General features: G+C 49.2%; 1 protein-coding gene across 1 annotated transcript in view; it reads left to right on the forward strand.

The window, feature by feature from the left end:
- The window catches only part of LOC144246640 (uncharacterized), a 140,134-nt gene that overhangs the window by 24,535 nt on the left and 96,446 nt on the right, over positions 1-19,153 (forward strand). Inside the window, exon 5 of the mRNA XM_077784812.1 lies at positions 7,377-7,509. Within this exon, the coding sequence (XP_077640938.1) occupies positions 7,377-7,509 (133 nt within the window). The remainder of the gene's footprint in view (positions 1-7,376; positions 7,510-19,153) is intronic.

Genomic DNA, 19,153 nt, shown 5'->3' on the forward strand with positions numbered 1-19,153 from the left:
CTGTGTTCATTCACATTCTCCGAGTGTCACAGCTTAACCCGAGCCACGTGCGTGCTCCATCCGATAGCCAGACAATTCCTCCTGATGAGGGAGCAGGGTTGGTGCTACTACTGCTGTTCTGCATGCACACAGCTCTGCCAAAGACTGGCAAGTGCATCTGTTTGAATTTTACTCTGCCTGCAGTTAATTGCAATTACATATTTAGTTATTGGGATCAATAGGGAAGTTGGGGAGGGAGGGATGTGGGAAATAAACCCCCTTTGCTGTGATGCTTCACCTCATCTCTTTACTCACTGCTTCACAGCTCAAACACTTGTGTTTCTAACCCCCTTAATGCCCATTTTTTGCTAAACTTGTCCTTATTGCAGATTTGAGATTCATTATTACCCGTTGGTTTTTTTTTTGCAAAGCAAAGTAGAACAGATATCAGATCAGAATGCATTAAAATAATAATCCTAAACAATGCAACCAACCAAACTAATTTAGTAAAGCAACAGTTTGCATGCATCAAGGTGTTTTACTCCCTTAATGCCGTGTAATTGGGCTGCAGGTAAAGTTGAAGAAATCATTTATGGAAGGATAAAAATGGGGAATTTCTCAGCAGAGTGTGCCTGTGCTGGGGAGCAACTGAGTGCTCAAACCTCGTGGGTGGGTCACTGAGGAAGGACTGTGGGTCCCCCCAGAGAGGAGCCAGCCCTGCAGGAGGCTCTGTTTGGATCCTCCCTGCCCTGGCAGGATCAGGGAGGGATTAGAGCTGTGTAGGATAAATCCCAGCAGTGGGGTGAGGGTTGTTGTGGGCACAGCACTGGGTGGGACTGTTCAAACTTCTTTTTGATGTTGCAAGACCTTAAAGGGGGTGAACCAGGGAGAATTTACTTTGTAAAATTCTGCCTGCTCCTTCCAAAGTCCTCTCCACCCCCACGGACCCACAGGATATGGCCCTGAGGCAGCTTTGTCACTGTCATATTTATTCTGATCCCAGCCAGGTCAAACCTTTTAAGCCAAGGCAGTTGGCTGTGCCTTGTTTTCCCCCCAGATTAAGCTCTTTGCATCATGCATCTGTAGAATGACTTCAAAGCACTGAATATCCATTTTCTTCCTCAATTCCTGCCTTTGTTGGTTTGGGTTCTAAAGCAGCCAAAGGAATATTGAAATTCTCATGCCTTCTCATTTATTCAGCATTACCTTGGCTCTCCTCAGTTGGGGTGCCTCCACATTAAGATTTTACCAGTCCAGCTCTGCTGTGCCAGACATGGGAGCATTTTCCCTGGCTGCAGGTGGAGAGTAAATCCATAATTCTGTGGAAACTCAAACCCAGAGGCAATGCTGTGCTCAGCTCTAGCTGCTCTTCTCTTCTCACTGCCCTCACCCTGCTGCACTGCTTGTGGGATGCTGTCCTAGACACTGTTTTGGGGGAAATTTTTTAGATGAGATGGAAAACCCAGCTGAGTTCCTTGCTGGAGCTGCATTGCCTCTCTGATGTATCTATCTGGTAGCATAAAGGAAAAGGTCATTAGTTTTCAGGCTAATCCCTACTGAAGCATTGGGCTCCTTCTCCTGATGGCCAGAAGCAGTCTAGAGGGATGCCAAGACAACTCAGGTGCTGGCCAGGGCTGTGGGAAGCGGTGATCCCAGCTGCTGGGCTCAATTTGCCTGCAGGTGCTGCAGAGCAGCTGCCAGCTCAGCCCAGGACGTGACCCTTTAGCCCATTGCAGGGGCAGTGGCCTCTCTCCTCCTCAGTACTAATTATGGACTCAGGTCTGTGTTTTGGAGGAAGGGCTCTCTTCGTGCCTGCTCTGCCAGCCCAGCATCCCCTCTGGGATATGTGAGGATAGAGCTGGCAGCAGGGAGACCCCAGTGCTCCCCAGGTGAGAGGAAAAAGAGAGGATAGGGATGGAGGGATGGCAGCTGGAGCTTGCCCTTTGTTTGCTGGCACCTTTATCAGCAGCTCCTTCAAACCTGGGCTGACATCCACTGCTGCTGGCACTGTCCTGGCAGAGGGGCCGTGCTTGTCCCCCTGCAGTCATCTCTGTGACCTGCCACCGTGGAATGCTTCCAGGAGAGTCATCAGCTGCTAAAAATAACTGGGGAATAGCTGATGGAGTGGCTTGTCTCTGTGTGCCAGTGGAATCAGCCAGGAGGCTGATCCAGCTCGGCCGCTCCCCTGTCCCTGTCCCCAGCAGGACGGGGAGGTCACGGCGCCTTGGCTTCGCTCCACGGCCTCGCTGCTGCACTTGCTGGGCTGTCACAGCCAGTTTTCTCCTCTGTCTGAGCCCAGGCACTGACAGGGAAGTCAGCTCATCCAGCACTGCTTGTGTTCCTTGCCTCTTGCAGAGTCAAATCCCTGGCACAGCTTTGCTCGAGCCTCCGGATGAGTAGAGGTTACGGTGCAACTTCACACCAGAGGGAACAAACTCTTCCATCTCTGTCTCACCCTCCAGTGGGAGTGAGGAGCTGGTGTTCAGTATCTTCCATCCAAAGCCCAGCCCTCTGATGCTGGATGCCAACAGCCTTAACTTTAGCAGCATTCTAAAACCAGAATTCTGCAGTGGGAAATCCAGGAGATCATGGTGTGTGCTGCAGTGGCTCTCTGTCCATCTTGTGATCAGAGAACTGGGCTTGCAAATTGCTTTGCTGCTTTTCTCCCTTCCCAGGTATTTGTTGCTTGTTGTAATTCAGGACTTTGCTCTCTTCAGTGGCCTTTCCTGCAAGATGGTGCACAGCCAAGTGACACAGGTCTCCAAGGAGGACCTGGACACTGCTGATTCAGCTGGGCTTGTCTGGTGGGGAGGTGTGGAGACCACAGCTGCCTCTGGGTCATAACCACCTAAAACAAAGCCTGGGGTGCTCAGGGCACCCCGTGGCAGGGACAAAAGGAGGTCTGGGCACCCTTTTGTGTTACACAGCTGTTTTATTCCGGCCTCTGGCTGGAGGGACCTGTGCTCCGTGACCTTGTGTGTGCATTGCAAATAGAGAGATGCCCTTAGCACAGCACATGCAGATCTTTAATCAGGGACCTCAGTGTCCATAACCTTGCTTGTAATAGCCCTCTGCAGTCATTGCTAAACATATTCAGCCCTGAGAGCAAATGCTGGAGGAAGCATCTCCATCCCTGCTTGTGGGAAGGGGCTTTTTCCTATATCCCACTGGCTACATGCTCAGGGTTGCTCTGTTAGCCAGGCCCTCTTCACCCTCATGGATGTGTGAATTCCTCTGGTTGGGAATGCTGAGTGCCTTTGATGCCTCAGGTTGTAGTTTTTATGTTTTTCAGATTCTGTGCTGCTTTGGTGTGTGGGTCTGGGCTTCATATGCGGGGATGGTGGCTCTCTGCACAGAGCAGGGAGACAAAACAATTCCTTCTCCAGCTGGGGACCAAGGACAGATGATCCAAATCTCAGCCCCAGGAGCACAAACACCGTGGGCTGGAGAGAGAAAAACAAGCAGGATGGTACTTCATGGGCTGGAGCTGTAATTAGATAATTAACCCCAAGGTGCAAATGGAGCAGAACTGATCAAAGTGACAGACCCCATGACCAGTTGTGCATTTTTGTGATCATTTTGGGTTCACCTTGGGTGTAGCCCTAGCTGGCCTCTTGTGCTGCCTGAGGTGGATCCGTTGAGGTCTCCTAATAGATCCCTGCTTTATTTTTTAACTCTGTCTGGCTCTGTTCTAGCTCAGCCTTCACAAGGCATCACCCTGGCAGAGCAAACCAGGTTCAAGGGCTGGTGAAATGCTGCAGACTTGCCTGTGCTGAAGCTCTGCTTTTCTGCTCTGGACTTCTCCCTGCTTTGAATTCCACCGTTGTATTTGTGCCTCTTACCCTCTAATTATAGGTGCAATGTTTCTCAGCTTTCCTTCCTGGGAAACGTGTCTGCTGTGTGACTGGAGCTGCGCCTCCCCCGCGCCGCCTTCGGCAGGAAGCGGGATGCGATCCCTTCCATCCCTTCCATCCCCTGCCTCTTCCCTCCCCTGGCAGCTGCAGCCAAGTGTGGAGTTCACCAAGGGGACAGCAAGCAGTATTCAAGGAGAGACTGGTGCCTACTCCCTCTCTAACTGCAGTTGCCTCTTTTCTTATTTATAAGTTCAAGCAAACAGGTGCTAAAAGCTTTTCCCCCCATCCTTCTTGCGTGGCACAGTCAGACTCTCTCCTGAGACGTCTCCTCGTAATGTGCTCTCTCCCCCCAAATCTACTTCTGCATTTCTTGGCATCTCTGCAAGGGCTGGATTTATCTGTTTATCTTCCCCTCTCATCTTCTTCACTACAGCTGGGGTCTGGGGCTTGGCAGGAATGAGAGGAGTCATCCTTGAGCTCTCTGCAGGTGAGGTGCAGGTTGGAGATTCCTGCATTCACTTTGGATATTGTTTTTTTTTCCATGGGGTGCTGTCTGGTGTCTGTGCCCAGAGTCCTGTTTTGCATTTGTTAAAGCCTAATTCTTCCCAAAGTTAGTATCTGTGAATCTCTGCTTCAGTGGTCTTAGTTCATTTCCTCATTCTAGTTTGTGTGTGGAACCTACAGGTATTGATCCACTGCTTTGGAAACAGGTTTGTGTGATTCCTGAACCTTTCTACTCTGGAATAATCTAGGAAACTTCATAAATTCCTTCATCCTCTAATTCTGGCTGTTCCTGGTGTGTTTTTAAGCAGGCAGGTTGTAGATGTGCTCTCTGGAAAAGTCTACTTTGTGGTAAAGCAAAACCTCATCACTGGTGCTGTCACTGGAGAAAAATGTATTCATTACAATTATTCTTACTATTATTTTTAGGAAAGATGTGATCTCACCTCATGCATAAAATTAGTTTAATGGAACAGCAGGAATGGGAGGGAACATTGGCTTTCCTGTGCTTGTCTGGGGAGTAAGTGAACAATTTCTTTGCTCCCTCTCAGGCCCTGGATGAATGATATGTCATTGGAACCACAGTTTGAACTGAGGTGTGTCCATGAAGGCAGCAGGGAACCAAAAAACAGGTTTAAAAATTACTTACATAAAGAAAAAAGAATGTTTGAGTTTTTAAATGTTGTCCTCAAGCAGCCAGTGAGGCTGAGAGCTGAGATTGACTTAGGGAGGGAGAAATAGGGGCAGCAAATGCATTTGTGTCTTGTAAATCCTCAAATAAAGGGGTTGCATCTCATCTTGAGTGGAGGGGACAGGGGGCACCGTGTCAGTAGGGCTGAGACACCAGGTCCTGCACATCCCAAGGTCTTCCCATGCCTCTCCTGAGGTTGTTCCTGCTGCTTTTAGCTGTCCCAATGAACACAGGCAGCAGGCACTGTGTTGGTAGTGCTGTCAAAGTGCACTTGTGCTTGTCAGCCCCTCAAAAACTTCTTTTTTCACTTCACTCCCTGGGAATTGGAAAGGAGAGATGAGGATAACAGTGATAATGTCATCTCAGGGCACCCGAACGCTGGTGACGGATGGCAGTGTGTGCAGGAGCTCTCGTCCTCTCCAGCGGTCCCACATGGCCTTCCCTGGGTTTATCTCCCCTCAGAACTCCAGGTTGTCTCAGGGAGAGCTTTTTTTCACTGAAAGGTGAACTTCAGTGAATTTCTTTCTCACTTGTGGAAGAAAAAAATTTGTAAAAGTTTTGAACCAGAAACTCATCCTTTGCTGGCAGCCAGAGGATCTTCCCTCTTTGTTTGGAGAAATATCCTGGTCAAAAAGCTGCTGAATGTGGGGCTTGTCACAGCTTCTGGCCCTGGGATTTAGGTGGGACCAAGCCCTTTGCTCAAAGATGAGAAAAGGAGCTCTCCCCTCCTTTCTGGAAGGGAGAGCTCCCTTCCTGCCAGTCCCTAGTGTCTTTTCAAGGTGTGGTAAAATGGATCCAGTAGCATCAAAGGATGAGTTGGGAGGGGAAAAAAGTGTGGGAAGGAGGCAGTTGCAGGCAAACTCATCTAATTTCCATCAATAGGTGTGAGTCAAGCCTGAGGTTCTGCCTGTCTCTCAGTTCCCTCCTTCCCTTGCAGTTTGTATGGGGTGTTTGCACCTTTCCCTCCTCCACCCTCTTCTCTCTTAGGCTGCAGGAGATAGACACTTTTTAAAATGCAAGGTGAGGGGTTTTTTTCAGCTCATCAAATGCTCTCTGGTGGCACAAGGGCTCTGAGAAAACCTGAAAGACTTGGAGGCTGCATGCAGTCTCATTCCCTTCAGGTGCCAACCCCTGGCATCCCTCCTCCAACAACTTCACTTCGTTGTGATGGCTTTCCAACATCTCCTTGCCCTCGGGCTCCTGCAGCTCCCTCAGCACCACTCACTGCTTCTGACTCCACTGCCTGTCCTCCTTCCAAGTTGTCTTTGGGCCACCTCCACATCTACTTTACATTGCAGGGGACAAAATCTTCGTGATGCCTGGAAGGGAGTGAAAACACGGCCATGAAAGAGCTTCCTGTGCTCTGTGAGAGAAAATATCCCCCCTGCTACAGAGCAAAAAGATATAAGATTGCTTTTTAACCTGCTTGTCTTCCTTCTCCCCTTGGTCTTTGCTGAGATGATGGAAGCATTGATCTGACCCTGGCCAGCGCAGCCACGTGCCGTGCTGTCAGTGTTCAGGTTGTCTCCAGAGCTCCTCTAAACCAGGATCACAGGCCAGATTAAGCTGGTAGAAAACCTTACAGCTTCTAGGGGCACATTCCCAGAGAGTACAGGGACTTACTAGTGACAGGGGATCTTGAGGAAAGCAGGCTTTGCTGGGAGATTTTATCTATTTTTATAGCTGGCGCAGGTGGATTTTTCTGTGATAAAAGCTGTAAACACCACAAAAATCAGAATGCTCCTTCCTGGCTTGCAACAATCAGCTTCTAGCTCTGAACCACCAGAGTAGCAGGACCCACCCTAACCCAAAGTAATAGGACTTGTCAGAGGTCAGGCTCTGCTTGTAGGTGATAAGAAAGTTTAGCCTTGAACCAATTCCTTTGGAGGGAGCTGGGTGAAAAGAAGGTGCTTCTGGTGCCCCTCAGGGGAGGAATTTGGAGTTAACCAGCCCCTTTAATGCACATCAAAGAATCCACCTCCTCCAGTCTCCCATTTTTTGGAGACTGTTTTCCTTGCTCCTGCAAAGAAAGGGGACATTGCTTTTTAATACCTTTTAATATTATCTGCCCGGTGTGGTTGTACTTGGCAGGTTACTTAGAGAGTTCTTGTCCAAGTAGTGACAACGATGGCACTTGGGGTTTGTGCATCGATCCCAGAAGGCAAACAAACTACACCAACTATAAACCTTACGCTTTTTAATTGGGAAATTGATTTTAAATCCAAGCCTCTTGAAAAATCTAATTATTTTCCTTTAAAAAAGAATGAAAATAGGAAGAATCTTTCTCTCTGTCATGTTCCACCAGGTGAAAGAAAGTGAGGAGGAAATAATTCTTGGCTGCATCTCTGCAGGGTGCCCTGGTGATAACCTGGATAATCCAATCTGATTTTGGCCTTGAGTCTGTTCCCTTGGATTATCACATTTCTTCAAGGACCAAAAGCTGTGCTGGTGATTCAGACCCGGAGGAGAATGTCGTTTTAAGTGGTAAGCTTTAAGGTTTGGTGGTGGGTTTTTTTTTCTTTTCCCCAGCCATCAAAGGCCAGAGAGGAGGCTTTTATCATGTGGCTGCTTTATAGAGAACAGGTTGTGGGTATTCTTACCAGAACCCAGTCTTTTTTCCTTTCCTTTCCTTTCCTTTCCTTTCCTTTCCTTTCCTTTCCTTTCCTTTCCTTTCCTTTCCTTTCCTTTCCTTTCCTTTCCTTTCCTTTCCTTTCCTTTCCTTTCCTTTCCTTTCCTTTCCTTTCCTTTCCTTTCCTTTCCTTTCCTTTCCTCTCCTCTCCTCTCCTCTCCTCTCCTCTCCTCTCCTCTCCTCTCCTCTCCTCTCCTCTCCTCTCCTCTCCTCTCCTCTCCTCTCCTCTCCTCTCCTCTCCTCTCCTCTCCTCTCCTCTCCTCTCCTCTCCTCTCCTCTCCTCTCCTCTCCTCTCCTCTCCTCTCCTCTCCTCTCCTCTCCTCTCCTCTCCTCTCCTCTCCTCTCCTCTCCTCTCCTCTCCTCTCCTCTCCTCTCCTCTCCTCTCCTCTCCTCTCCTCTCCTCTCCTCTCCTCTCCTCTCCTCTCCTCTCCTCTCCTCTCCTCTCCTCTCCTCTCCTCTCCTCTCCTCTCCTCTCCTCTCTTCCCTTCCCCTCCCCTCCCCTCCCCTCCCCTCCCCTCCCCTCCCTCCCCTCCCCTCCCCTCCCCTCCCCTCCCCTCCCCTCCCCTCCCCTCCCCTCCCCTCCCCTCCCCTCCCCTCCCCTCCCCTCCCCTCCCCTCCCCTCCCCTCCCCTCCCCTCCCCTCCCCTCCCTTTCCCTTCCCTTCCCTTCCCTCCCTTTCCCTCCCCTCCCCTCCCTTTCCCTCCCCTTCCCTCCCCTCCCTTTCCCTCCCCTTCCCCCTTCCCCTCCCCTTCCCCCTCCCCCTCCCCAGGAGAAAAAAGGGAAGGCAAAAGAGGTGAAAGAAAAGCCACCTTTGGAGACAGCGTGCCTGTATCACCAGCCCTGAAAGGAAAGGTGGATTTGGAGAGGAGGATGTGTGGATGTGTGTGGGTGTCAGATCTCAGCTGTGCCACACAGAGTGGATCCAGCAGGATCCATGCTGGATGTGAAGTCTGGATGTGTGGCCATTTCCCACACTTCTGTTTAAGCAGGGATTTCTTTGTGAGGGTGTGGGATCTGCTTTGTCCAACAGAAGGGCTGAAATCCCAACTCTCGTGTGCCCAGCTCCTTTCTGTTTTAATCTTTATGATTAGGTTTTGTGGCTCTCGCTGCAAGACTGCCTTCAGGAGTCTTCACCTGGGAGGTGAAACATTCTCTCTGGGCTCTTTTCTCCTTGTTTTGGCGCAGCTGCAGCTGGTCTTCCTCCAGGGAAGGGAAGGAGGTGTGTTGCCTTGTCTCTGCATCCACTTCAGGATGCAGGAGCCCATATCCCACATCTCTCCTGTTGCAGAGGGGTTTCTTCCCCTCCCTGGTCCAGGTGAGGGCTTTCTCCTGGAAGCCTGGGTGCTGAGGGATGCTGGGGCAGAGGGATGCCAGCTGGCCTGCTTCCAGCAGCCTCCCTCCCTCCACCCGCAGCCAGCTTGTTTATAGAAACACTGTCAAGCAAAAAAGTCTTTGCAATAGCTCTGAGGAGAGGGACGTTTCTAGCTACTCAGTCACCCTCAAACTGTGAAGACGCGACATATCAGCTGCATAAAATTAATTTATTTAGTTAAGGGAAGCGTTAATTAAGAGATCTCATTTATTGTGTTTCTGCAGACAGCTCTCGAGGGCCTTTTGAATTGTCAGCTCTGGTGACAGCAAAAGCTAATGGTGTCACAAATGGGTAGTGGCAGGATTTGTGCTGAAGGAGGAAGTGGAAAATGGTGGAAGGGGTTGAGAAAGGAGTGATGGAGACGTGGCAGAGGCTTGGGCACACAGAGCTGGGGGCTGACGAGGGGCTCTGCCCCTCCTTAGCCTCCCCCTAGTGAGAGGCTCAAGGTGGCTGCAGGAAAAGCCCAGGGTTTGCCAGAGCAGATTAGCAAAGCCACAGATGCCAGGACAAAAATGTATTTGTGTGGATGGACTTAAAATAACCGACTGTCCGCGTGAGCTGAACTGGGAAAGAATCTTTGATTTGTTTTAAATAATCAGCATTTCCTGCACTCGGAGAGGTTAATTCTCCTTGGTTAATCAGGATGTGCCAATCTGACAACCAAGTGCAGGCCTAACACCAAACTTGTGGGTTTAAATTTAAAGTGTCTTAGAAAATAATGAATACATTTTATCTGAAAGAATTACATGCTCCAGTACAGCTGTTTATAGTCATCTCCTTCAGGAAAAGGTGCACCAACACTTTCCCCCCACTTTTTTAATGTTCTTATCATCTGTATCAAGTTGCTTTTGGAGGGAAATTGAAATTCTCTTGATGCAGACAATAAGCCAAAAGGAAAAAGAAATAATACAAAATAGTGGAGTGCTGAACTTGGTGAGGAAGTGGTGTTGCCATCTCCCAGGCAAATTTTGTGTTTTGAGCTTTTTGTTTGTTAAACAAAGGAGGCATTGCTTGTGCTTAGGAAATCTGCCGCGCTCCCGCCCCAAATCCCTTTTCTCTCAGCCCCGGCTAGCTCTTCTCTGGGGCGAGGGCGGGCGATTGAGGCACCCTCCGCCTCTCCCAGCTGGGGTTTGGAGAGTGCCTTTGTGGATCCCGAGCAGCGCTAGCAAGCCTCGTGGTGGTAAATGAAGAGCGGATCCTGCTGGGGGCTAAGTCCGAGTTTATTGTAGCCCAACGGGGCCAAATATCCTAGAACGGTGCCAGCCAACAGGAACAAGCACAAGGTGCTTGCACTGGCTTATAAACTGTAAGGGAGGGGTATCCAACGACCAATGGGGATAGGGATAGGGGGTGGCTCCGGGATGGGGGGATATGGTGGGGTCCAATGGGGGAAAGATATGGGGGGAGCCCCAGGTCCTCACCCAATCACCCGGTGCCCTGAGTAGAAGCTTCTGGATGGATGGGAAGGGGCACCGAGTGACAGACAAGGCACCGGGGGGGGGTAAAGGGAAAGACTGCGCCCCTTCCAGGGCGATGGACAGCCACTGGAGAGGCGGGAAGGGAGGACAAGGCGGGAAAACTGGGGACAAACCAAGTTGCACACGGGGGTACAAAGGAATAAACCGATACATAATGTAGGGATAATAAAACATACAAATAACACAACTCCACAGAAATCAGCCCTGGTTCTTTTTTAACATTTTACTAGCAAATACATATTATTACTTCCTCCTTTTTAAATCGATTTTCACTCATTTAAACCCAGGATACACATCAGCCTCATAGAGGCCACCACTACTTTAACTTTGATTTATTTCTTCATTTTTTTTTAAATGTGGTTTTTAATGTGGGTGGGATGGCAGTGGCTGTGCAGCTTGGATGAGCCCCTAGCCCAGTGTCTCCCTGGTGATCCGTGTGCCCCTGTCCAGGGGGAATGAGGATTCAGGGGGCTTTTCTGCCCTTGGGAGCTCAGGGCTGGATTTTGTCATGCTCAGCTGCTCCAGGAGTGGTTTGAAAAACAGGAAAGGCATTTTTCCAATTAGACCCTGAGGGTTTTCAGTCCAAAAAGGATCACTGGGAGCTCACCCTGTGCCAAGGGCCTGTGTCCCCAGGACATGCTGCATTTTGCTGTTCACCTCTCAGAGAAGAAAGAAACCTTGACTTGCCCTTGGCTCCCATCACAAAAGCTTTGTGGTCCTCAGGCAGAGCTGGGCAGGAATGGAAAATGGTGAGAGATGGAGCTCTTGGTTTTTGATTTAACCCTGAAGCAACAGCAGGGCTTTCCTGTGGTGGGAGCTGTAGGGAGAAGAGGTTTTTTCCCTGTAGGAGTTGCATGTCCAACGGATTTTTGTCTTGGGTCTGTGTCCTCTGAAGCCACACAGGATCTGACCGAGGCTGTTCCTGCAGCAGCACAGTGTGGATTTCCCACTGCTTTAGTCTGTGGTTGTATCCCCAGGGCTGCCTTGCCCCATCCAGCTCAAAACCAGATCATAAAATCCAACCAGAACCATGAAATGGTTTGGAAGTGACTTTAAAGAACACCTAATTCCAACACCCATTTTGTGAGCAGGGACACCTTCCACTAGACCAGGTTCCTCAGAGCCCCATGCAGCCTGGCCCTGATCACTCCCAGGGATGGGCCCAGCATGGCAGAGGAGCAGCAGGGCATTGCCCAGCTGGGGCACAGCATGGGGGATTGCTGGGCTGGGGGCAGAGCAGAGTGTGATGTGCTGCCAGAGCTGCCCGGGGAGGATTCTCTCTCCTCACGGAGTGGCCACACTGGAGGAAAGGGTGCTGTGGGAGGGGGCCCAGCAGAAGACGAGATAATGGGGAATTCATTTAAAGCGCAGTGTCGGATCCTATAAATCTGCGGGGTTTTGCATATTTCCATATTTATGTATGAAAATCTTGCGAGGTGGCTCAAAGGCAACTGAAATAAAAACAAGGCTGTCAGAGCTTGAAAACCACTGGCAAATCTCTAACAGACCATTTAATACAAATGTAAGGGCTTGAAAAACCTCTGAGCTGGTCCCTGGGAGCACTGCAGCTCTGCTGGCCGGGAGGCTGTGGAGTGGAGGGACCTTTCAACCTGGCTCATATCCCATTGGGCTTCTGGCACTTCCCTCGGGTGCTTTCTTGCTGTCTTGAGTGTGCTGTGATGGTTTGAGAAGAGGCAGGGAGTTGATCTTCGTGGCTGCTTGCTTGTGGTGCCCCAAAGCTGTGAGGGATGCTGCTGGCAAGGCTGGAATGGGGCAGAGGAATGTTTTACACTCACAGGGGCTGTGCTTGTGCTCAGCCTTCCTGGTGGAGACCGACTCCTTCCCCTGTGCCCCTTTCCTTTCTGATCTTTGGTTATGGTCCAGAACAAGAATTCTCCAAACCACTGGTCTGTATCACCCTCGCTGACCTTCTGCCTCTTCCTGAATCTCTTCTCATGGATTAATTTAAAGGAGCGTCGCAGAGATTTATGCTCCATGCCCAGGTGGGTGGTGGGGCCCTCCAGGTTGGAAACCAAACTCCTTTTAGATTGCCATGCATACCGTCATGCTGGTTTTTGAGTAACTCTAGATGCTGTCCACCTTGTGGGTCTGTGCTCCTTGCTGTAGGAGCTCAACCCTTTCTGGTGTCCCCGAGCAGCCCCAGATCCCAGTGTAGTGTTCTGTAATTCTCAGGTCTGGCCTGAAGATTTTATAGAATCATAAAATAGTCTGAGGTGGAAGCAACCTTTGAAGTCCAATCCCCTGCCATGGACAGGGTTGATCAAAGCCCCATCACCCTAGTCTTGAGTATTCCTGGGGAGGGAGCATCCTCTGGGAGAACTCTGATTTCACCACCTTCATGGCAAAAATCGTGCACCAAATGTTTCTAAAGGAAAACTCCTGCTTTCCTGATGCAAGGCAAGCTCCAAGTCCTCTGTAATTTTACCCGCTTCAGCCCCAAGGGAGGAGCTGGAGGCCATGGACATCTTGTTTCAGCTGCAGTCTCCAAATCAAAAGGAAATAATTAGTAAAGGACAAGAAAGCTGGGACAAAAACAAGCTGTCAAGAAGAAGAAGGTGCTAATGTGTCTGTCATCCCTCTTCCCTCCTGGCAGGCCCCCAGAGGTGGGAGGCAGGCACTCAGTGTCTGATGGAGAGGAGGGAGGGTGTCAGTGCTCGCCTGCCAGCCTCAGCTGTCTCCAGACATCAGCTCTCCTCTCCTGAAGACTCATCTTGCTCCCAGGCCACTTCCTTCTGCTGCCCCCCAAATTCCTGGGAGGGATTTTCTCCACGGACAGTTTGATGGTGACGGCCATGACTTCCCTGCACAAGTGCTTCCAGCTCAGGTTTGATCCCCTACCATCGATTTGTGTCCTACCGGTGCCCATTTCTCTTCATTACCCACAGACAGGTGTGTGGAATGAGCAGCTCACATGTTGGTGTCCGCAGTTATTAAGTTAAGCAAGACAAATCCTGGTGTCAGCATTTCCCTCTTGGCTTTGCTGAGGGCTTTGCTCCTTCTCCTGCAGGGCTCCTCATGGTGACTTTGGCACAGGGTGACATTCTTGGGCGTCTTGAAAGGTGCTGGATATTTTCTGCCTGAGAAAATCGCTTCCCAGGTCATTGCTGGGCTGGGGGAAGAAGTAAGGCAAAAATCCAGGGGTATAAACATCTGGGGAACTTTGCTTAAATTCTCCCCAAAGCTGTGGTCTCAAGGGTGAAGCTGTCACCCTCCATCGCTTTGCTGCATCAGAGACTTTCTCCCACCTGGTGCCACCAGTGATGGGCATTACTGGAGGCTGGTGTTAAGGCTGGCAGTTAATACTTGGAGGGTTTTTGGAGGCTGGGACTTGCTAACTTTTAACCAAACTCTTACATTCCTCAGCCTCTTTGGTCCTGCTGCTGACAGGGGAAGCCTTGGCTTGCACAGGGGAGAGTTTGCCTGGCCAAGCTTCCGACAGCTGGGAATGAGGGACCACACACCCCAGCCTTCAACAAGACTTCTGTCCATCATTTCTGTGCAGGGCTAGTGATTTCTGAGGACAAAGAAATGACAGTCACAGTGGTCCAAAAGACCCTGTGAGGTGCACAGAGGGGTCAGCAGTGTTTGCTCCAGAAAAGCAATTCAGTCCCTGGTCTGTTCTGGGGCTCCATGTGGTTTAGGACCGCATTTCTCACCTCTCTGTAGGATTTGTTCCCAAGTCCTGCAGCCTTGCTAAGGCAGGTTCCTGCCATGCCCTGCAGCACCCATCCCTTTTTCTCTCAGCCTGGCATTAGAGGGCAGTCAAAGGAAACCTTCCTCACCCTCCTGCTCCCCCGGCTCTGCAGGCTGCCGGCCAGCGCCCGCACCGGCCCTGGGCCACAGGGCTCGCCTCCAAGCAGGACCCTTTGCCTTGCCCTCACCTCTTGTTTTGGGTTCCTGCCCGTGTTTCACTGGTGCAAACCGCTCGTGGGTTTGTGTCTGACATTTGGGATAGAGCATCTGCAACCCTGATGAATCCTGGGCACCATTTCTCCTGTGTCCCCCTAATTGACATCCCTGAATCTTGCCTCACTTTGACAAATCAGGCTACTTACTCTAAGTGATGACATGGATAAATATTGCAAGCATTCGTTCTACATCTGGACACCCTGATAATAAAAGCTATCAGAATCTCTTCCCCCTGCCCGTGCATAGCAATTACTACCCAAGGGTTCACTCCTCCATCACCGGAGCGGGATGTGGAATTGTGTCTGTGACAGCAAGATTTCCCACTTGCACTGGTGGTTTTGGGCCATAAAACAGCCTTTTTTTATTTTTTCAGACAATTCAGCAGCAGTGTGGTGAGACTGTGCATGATGTGGGTTTGGAGCGGGGGATCTCACCGGAGCCCTTTAGCTTACAAAATTCCAGGTACCTGTGCCCACTTGGATGGGTCTGGGTATCTGGAGTGGCTACGGTGAGTGCCAGTGTGGGTCGAGGGTGTGGTTTTGACTCACAAGTGCTGTCCCTGTGCCCTCCTTGAGCCAGCCCCCATCCAGGCTCTGCTCCTCATCTTCACTGGCACGTTGGTGGCTCTCCTGGGTTGAGGCTGTCAAATTGCAGGGTATTATTTTTAGCCTGGTTTCCCGAGGAAAAGCAGCTTATGTGATTGTACTGTCTGTCAGTGCCTTTCCTCCCACCAGCCTCCTCTTAACAAGTTTTGAACCCCCTGTCAAATTTTCCTGGAGGGATGGAGAGCTCCGAGACGTGACGTTCCCACACATTTCCCTGCAAATTAGCAGCTGGGGCCACCTTCCTCGGGAGGGATGAGGCTGGGTGGCAGCACCCAGGGACAGGAGATGCTGGGGAAGGTGCGAGGTGAGAGGCTGGGAACGGTCTCCTCTGAAGATTTAATATCTCAAACACAGCTATTAAGCACTCACACCTTAATTAAAGTTAATTTCTGGGAGAGGTGTTTCATTACCAAAGGTTTCTCCAGCTCAGGCGTGTCCATGCCATCTGCACAGAGCTGGTGGTGGCGAAGCCCTCGACCCCGCCGGCTGCGAGGACCGGCCCTTCCTGGGAAAAGGGAGCTCCAAAGCCTCTCCTTTCTCCCTCCCTGCCTCTCAGCCTGGGCCATTGCTGACAGGAATTTATTAATTTTTTTAAGAACCAAGTGCTGCTGCAGGTGGGGGAAGGCAGAGTTTTGTCTCCTATGATTTTCCTCAGTGTGGGTTCTCTGGTGGCTCACAGAGAGGTTGTGGTTGGTTCTTCTCCTTTCTCCAACAATTTTTTTTCCCCTTAAGCTTTCAGGAACGTAATTTGTGATTTCTACCCTGTGTCAAAACTGTGTGGAAGTTATGAAATGGTGGCTTGACTGAGATGGTCACACACACAGCCAGGAGCTCCCGTTTCTTAGGGAACTGCTCTTAATGAGAGACAGCTCCTGTTAATGCTGGCTTACTTTTAAGTCGAGGTCTTTGCTGGGAATGGAATTTTTATGGGAAATCTTAAACCAAACAATGATGCTAATAAGCTGTAATCAAAACCAGGGAGGGAAGGGACCTGCTTCTTTCTCATCCCACAGTCCTCCCCCAGGTTTCAGAAGGAGAGCTTTTCCTACAGCAAGATAAAACCAAGATACTTTTTGTTTTTTTTCCTTTTTAACCAGAAGGTGAGAGTGAAACTCCCAGGATTGGTTTATGGCTTGGGCCTCACTGGGAATGTTGGAGAGAGAGAGAGGTACAATCGCTGCTTTGAAGGGCTTGAATCTGAGCCATCTGCATCCCTGGCCAGTGCCCAACACACCAGGTTATTTGTGCTCTGTGAAGCTTTATTTCTCTTATTTTCTTCCTTCTTTCTTTTATTTCATTCATAAATAAACCACTGAAAACTCCATGATGACACTGAAAAATCTCTGGCTTGGGTAAATAAATGTGTCATTTGAAATGGTTTTTTTCTCCCCTTTGTGTGAGATCTTGGGTTTGGCAAGTTGACATCCTCCATTTTGTCTCAATTTCTGGCCGTTCTTGCTCACAGTGAGTGGGTTTTGCCCATAAAGACAGAAGTTGCTGGGTAAAGCTGAGTAATTATCTGTTTAGAGGCCTTTGCTGCTGTCTTCTCTTCCCTCAAGCAGCCACCTGAAGAGGATTATTGTCACATATTTTGATGTAGAACCTGAATCTGTCTCCTGGTTTACTCAGGAGAAATCCAAATGCACTTACAACAAGCCCAGGATTCCTCGTGAAATTTTCAGCTGCTTAAAGAAGCCTAAAAAACACTTTATTAGGAAAAAATAGAAGCAAATGCCGTTTTTCTCACTTCATGAGATGATGGATTTTTTTTTTTTTTTTTTCTGTGTGCAATTTTTAGATAAAAAGACTTGAACTTCTAATTACATTACCTAAGGGGTCTTAATAATGTTTGCCCAAAGTATCTGGTCATGAAAATTCACCAGAGTCAATTCAGTTTATTTTCTGTTGAAATCCCTTTGCTTCATCCTTTCCTGCTTTCCAAGGGCTGTCTGAGGGTGGGAAATCCTTGGGTTTGGGTTCCAACAGAGACAATCTTGTGTTTGAAGAGGGCTGGAGAAGACCTGGGTTTGGAGCTGCTGTGCTGGGAGGCCTCCTGTGCTGGCCAGTCAGACCAATTTATATTCCAGCTGTTCCTCAGCCTTTTGTGTTTCTGAGGTAGCAGTTAATAGTTTTTTTTCTTTCTCTCTCCTGGAAATATTTTGAGTTGTAGATGCCTTTTTGCCATCAAGGGTCCCTGATGTGTTTTAGGACAAGCTCAACCACAAGGGTGGGGCTTCTCCACTGACTTTGGCACTCTTGCCACTGATCTTTTCAACCTGGTCTGAGATTTTGTCCCATCGAATGTCATTCCACATCCGTCAGTCTGGGTCTCAAAGGCATCATTTCCTTCCAAATGATGCCAAAGCTCCTTGTTTTGCCTTGTTTTGCCTCCAGAGGAGTGAGTTTGATGAGTGTTGGTCCCCCATTGTTAAGGAAGTGTTGAATGTGAGTGGTGACTGAACAGCCTGCTCAGCAAAATCTCTCCAGGCTGCCTCCTTTTTTGGTATTATCTATTATATGTATTTTTGTTTTTTAGGCAAAGCATTTCTTTGATTCATAATTCTTATCATAATGTTCCCCTCCTACAGTTTAACTAATCATTTGCCCATGTGGCAAAATATCAGATGCTTTTCTGAAGTCCAGATGGTCAAGCTCTCTCACAAAAGACAAAGATTGGCTTTTGTCTTGAAAAAAAAAAAAAAAAGCTGTTATCTCCTAGAAAAATATATTTACCAGGCTTGCCTGACTGAATCCATCTGCAGGAAATCTGGCTGGTTTTACCCATTTTCTTAGATTTTTGCTTTGGGGTTGCTTCTCAAGCAGAGCTGCTGCTCAGACCAACCTGTGGCTGCCTGAATCTCACCCTCCCACCCTAGTTTTAAATAATCCCTCATCTTTAGTTTTACACCCTCCTTCCCTTCTGCTCCTCCTTGTTAGATTAGTTTAAAATAATCTGCGGAGAAAGGAGTCCCTGGGAAGCCAGGCAGTGGCACTGAAGTGATTATTTCCACCACAGCAAAAGGCTGGAAACTGGTTACAATTATCACTCCTGGTTTTACATGCTAACAGGATTTGCCTTTGGGGGATTAAGTTAACTATTCTGTCACGCAGGTGAGTGTTTTGTTTTGCTCCTCTGAACCAGCCTTTCTCAGGCTGTCAGGGAGAGGAAGATAAAGGACGAGTCCTGGCCGTGTCCTGCTTTACAAAGCCCCGGCCGCGGCTCAGGACTCGCTTTGTCTCCGCAGCTGAGAGAGAGATTAATTTGGGCTTGTTTCAAGGTCATCTCAGGTGCATCTTTTTGTTGAATGCGCTTGCACTGCTGGAGAAGTGTGGATCCTTTTAAAATTCCTCTAGGCTGTGGATCAAGAGGAAGTGGGGGGGAAATATGCTCTGATGTTCGAGAAAATATAGAGACTCGATCCAGATGCTCTGTGTGGTACTGGCAGGGTGAAGCTTTCAGGCTGTCACTGCATGGATTCCCAAGCTGAGGGCAAAGAGTTGCTCCAGCCAGAATTTCCACTTAGTTTTTCATTTTGACAGAACAGTGGGTTCCACTGGGCAGAAATTGCCCAAAATGGGACCAAACCAGGGCCTTAAAGGAAAAGTTGCACCAGGGGAGGTTTAGATTGGAAAGATTTCTTCACATAAAGGGTGGTCAGGCATTGGAGCAGGCTGCCCAGGGGAGTGGTGGAGTCAGCATCCTTGGAAGCTTTGGAGAATGTGTGTTTGTGGCACTTGAGAACAAGGTGGTGCTGCTGGGTTGATGGCTGTACTTGATGACCTTAGAGGCCTTACCCATTCTTGGTGATTCTCTGGAAGAGGGAAACATCAGACTGGTTGTGATTTTGGGGAGGAATTACCATTTTTACTATAGCAAAGCTTTCAACAGTGATGGGAGATCAAGTGGATACAGCCAACGAGCAGCACAAGAAATGACAGTGAGAGATTTATTTCTCTCCACTGATAAACTCAGGTCTACTTCCATGCCTGAACTGTGCAAAGTAGGGGATTTAAGTTTTGCATTGCTCCAGTTTTCTTTGAGAAGATAAAGACCTTGCAATTCTTAAGGAGTTGTGTTCTTCGGATGTTCATTCCTCCCTGAGTCAGGATTCCTT

This window comes from Lonchura striata, chromosome 7, assembly GCF_046129695.1.
Source record: "Lonchura striata isolate bLonStr1 chromosome 7, bLonStr1.mat, whole genome shotgun sequence".
NCBI classification, from domain to species: Eukaryota; Metazoa; Chordata; class Aves; order Passeriformes; family Estrildidae; genus Lonchura; species Lonchura striata.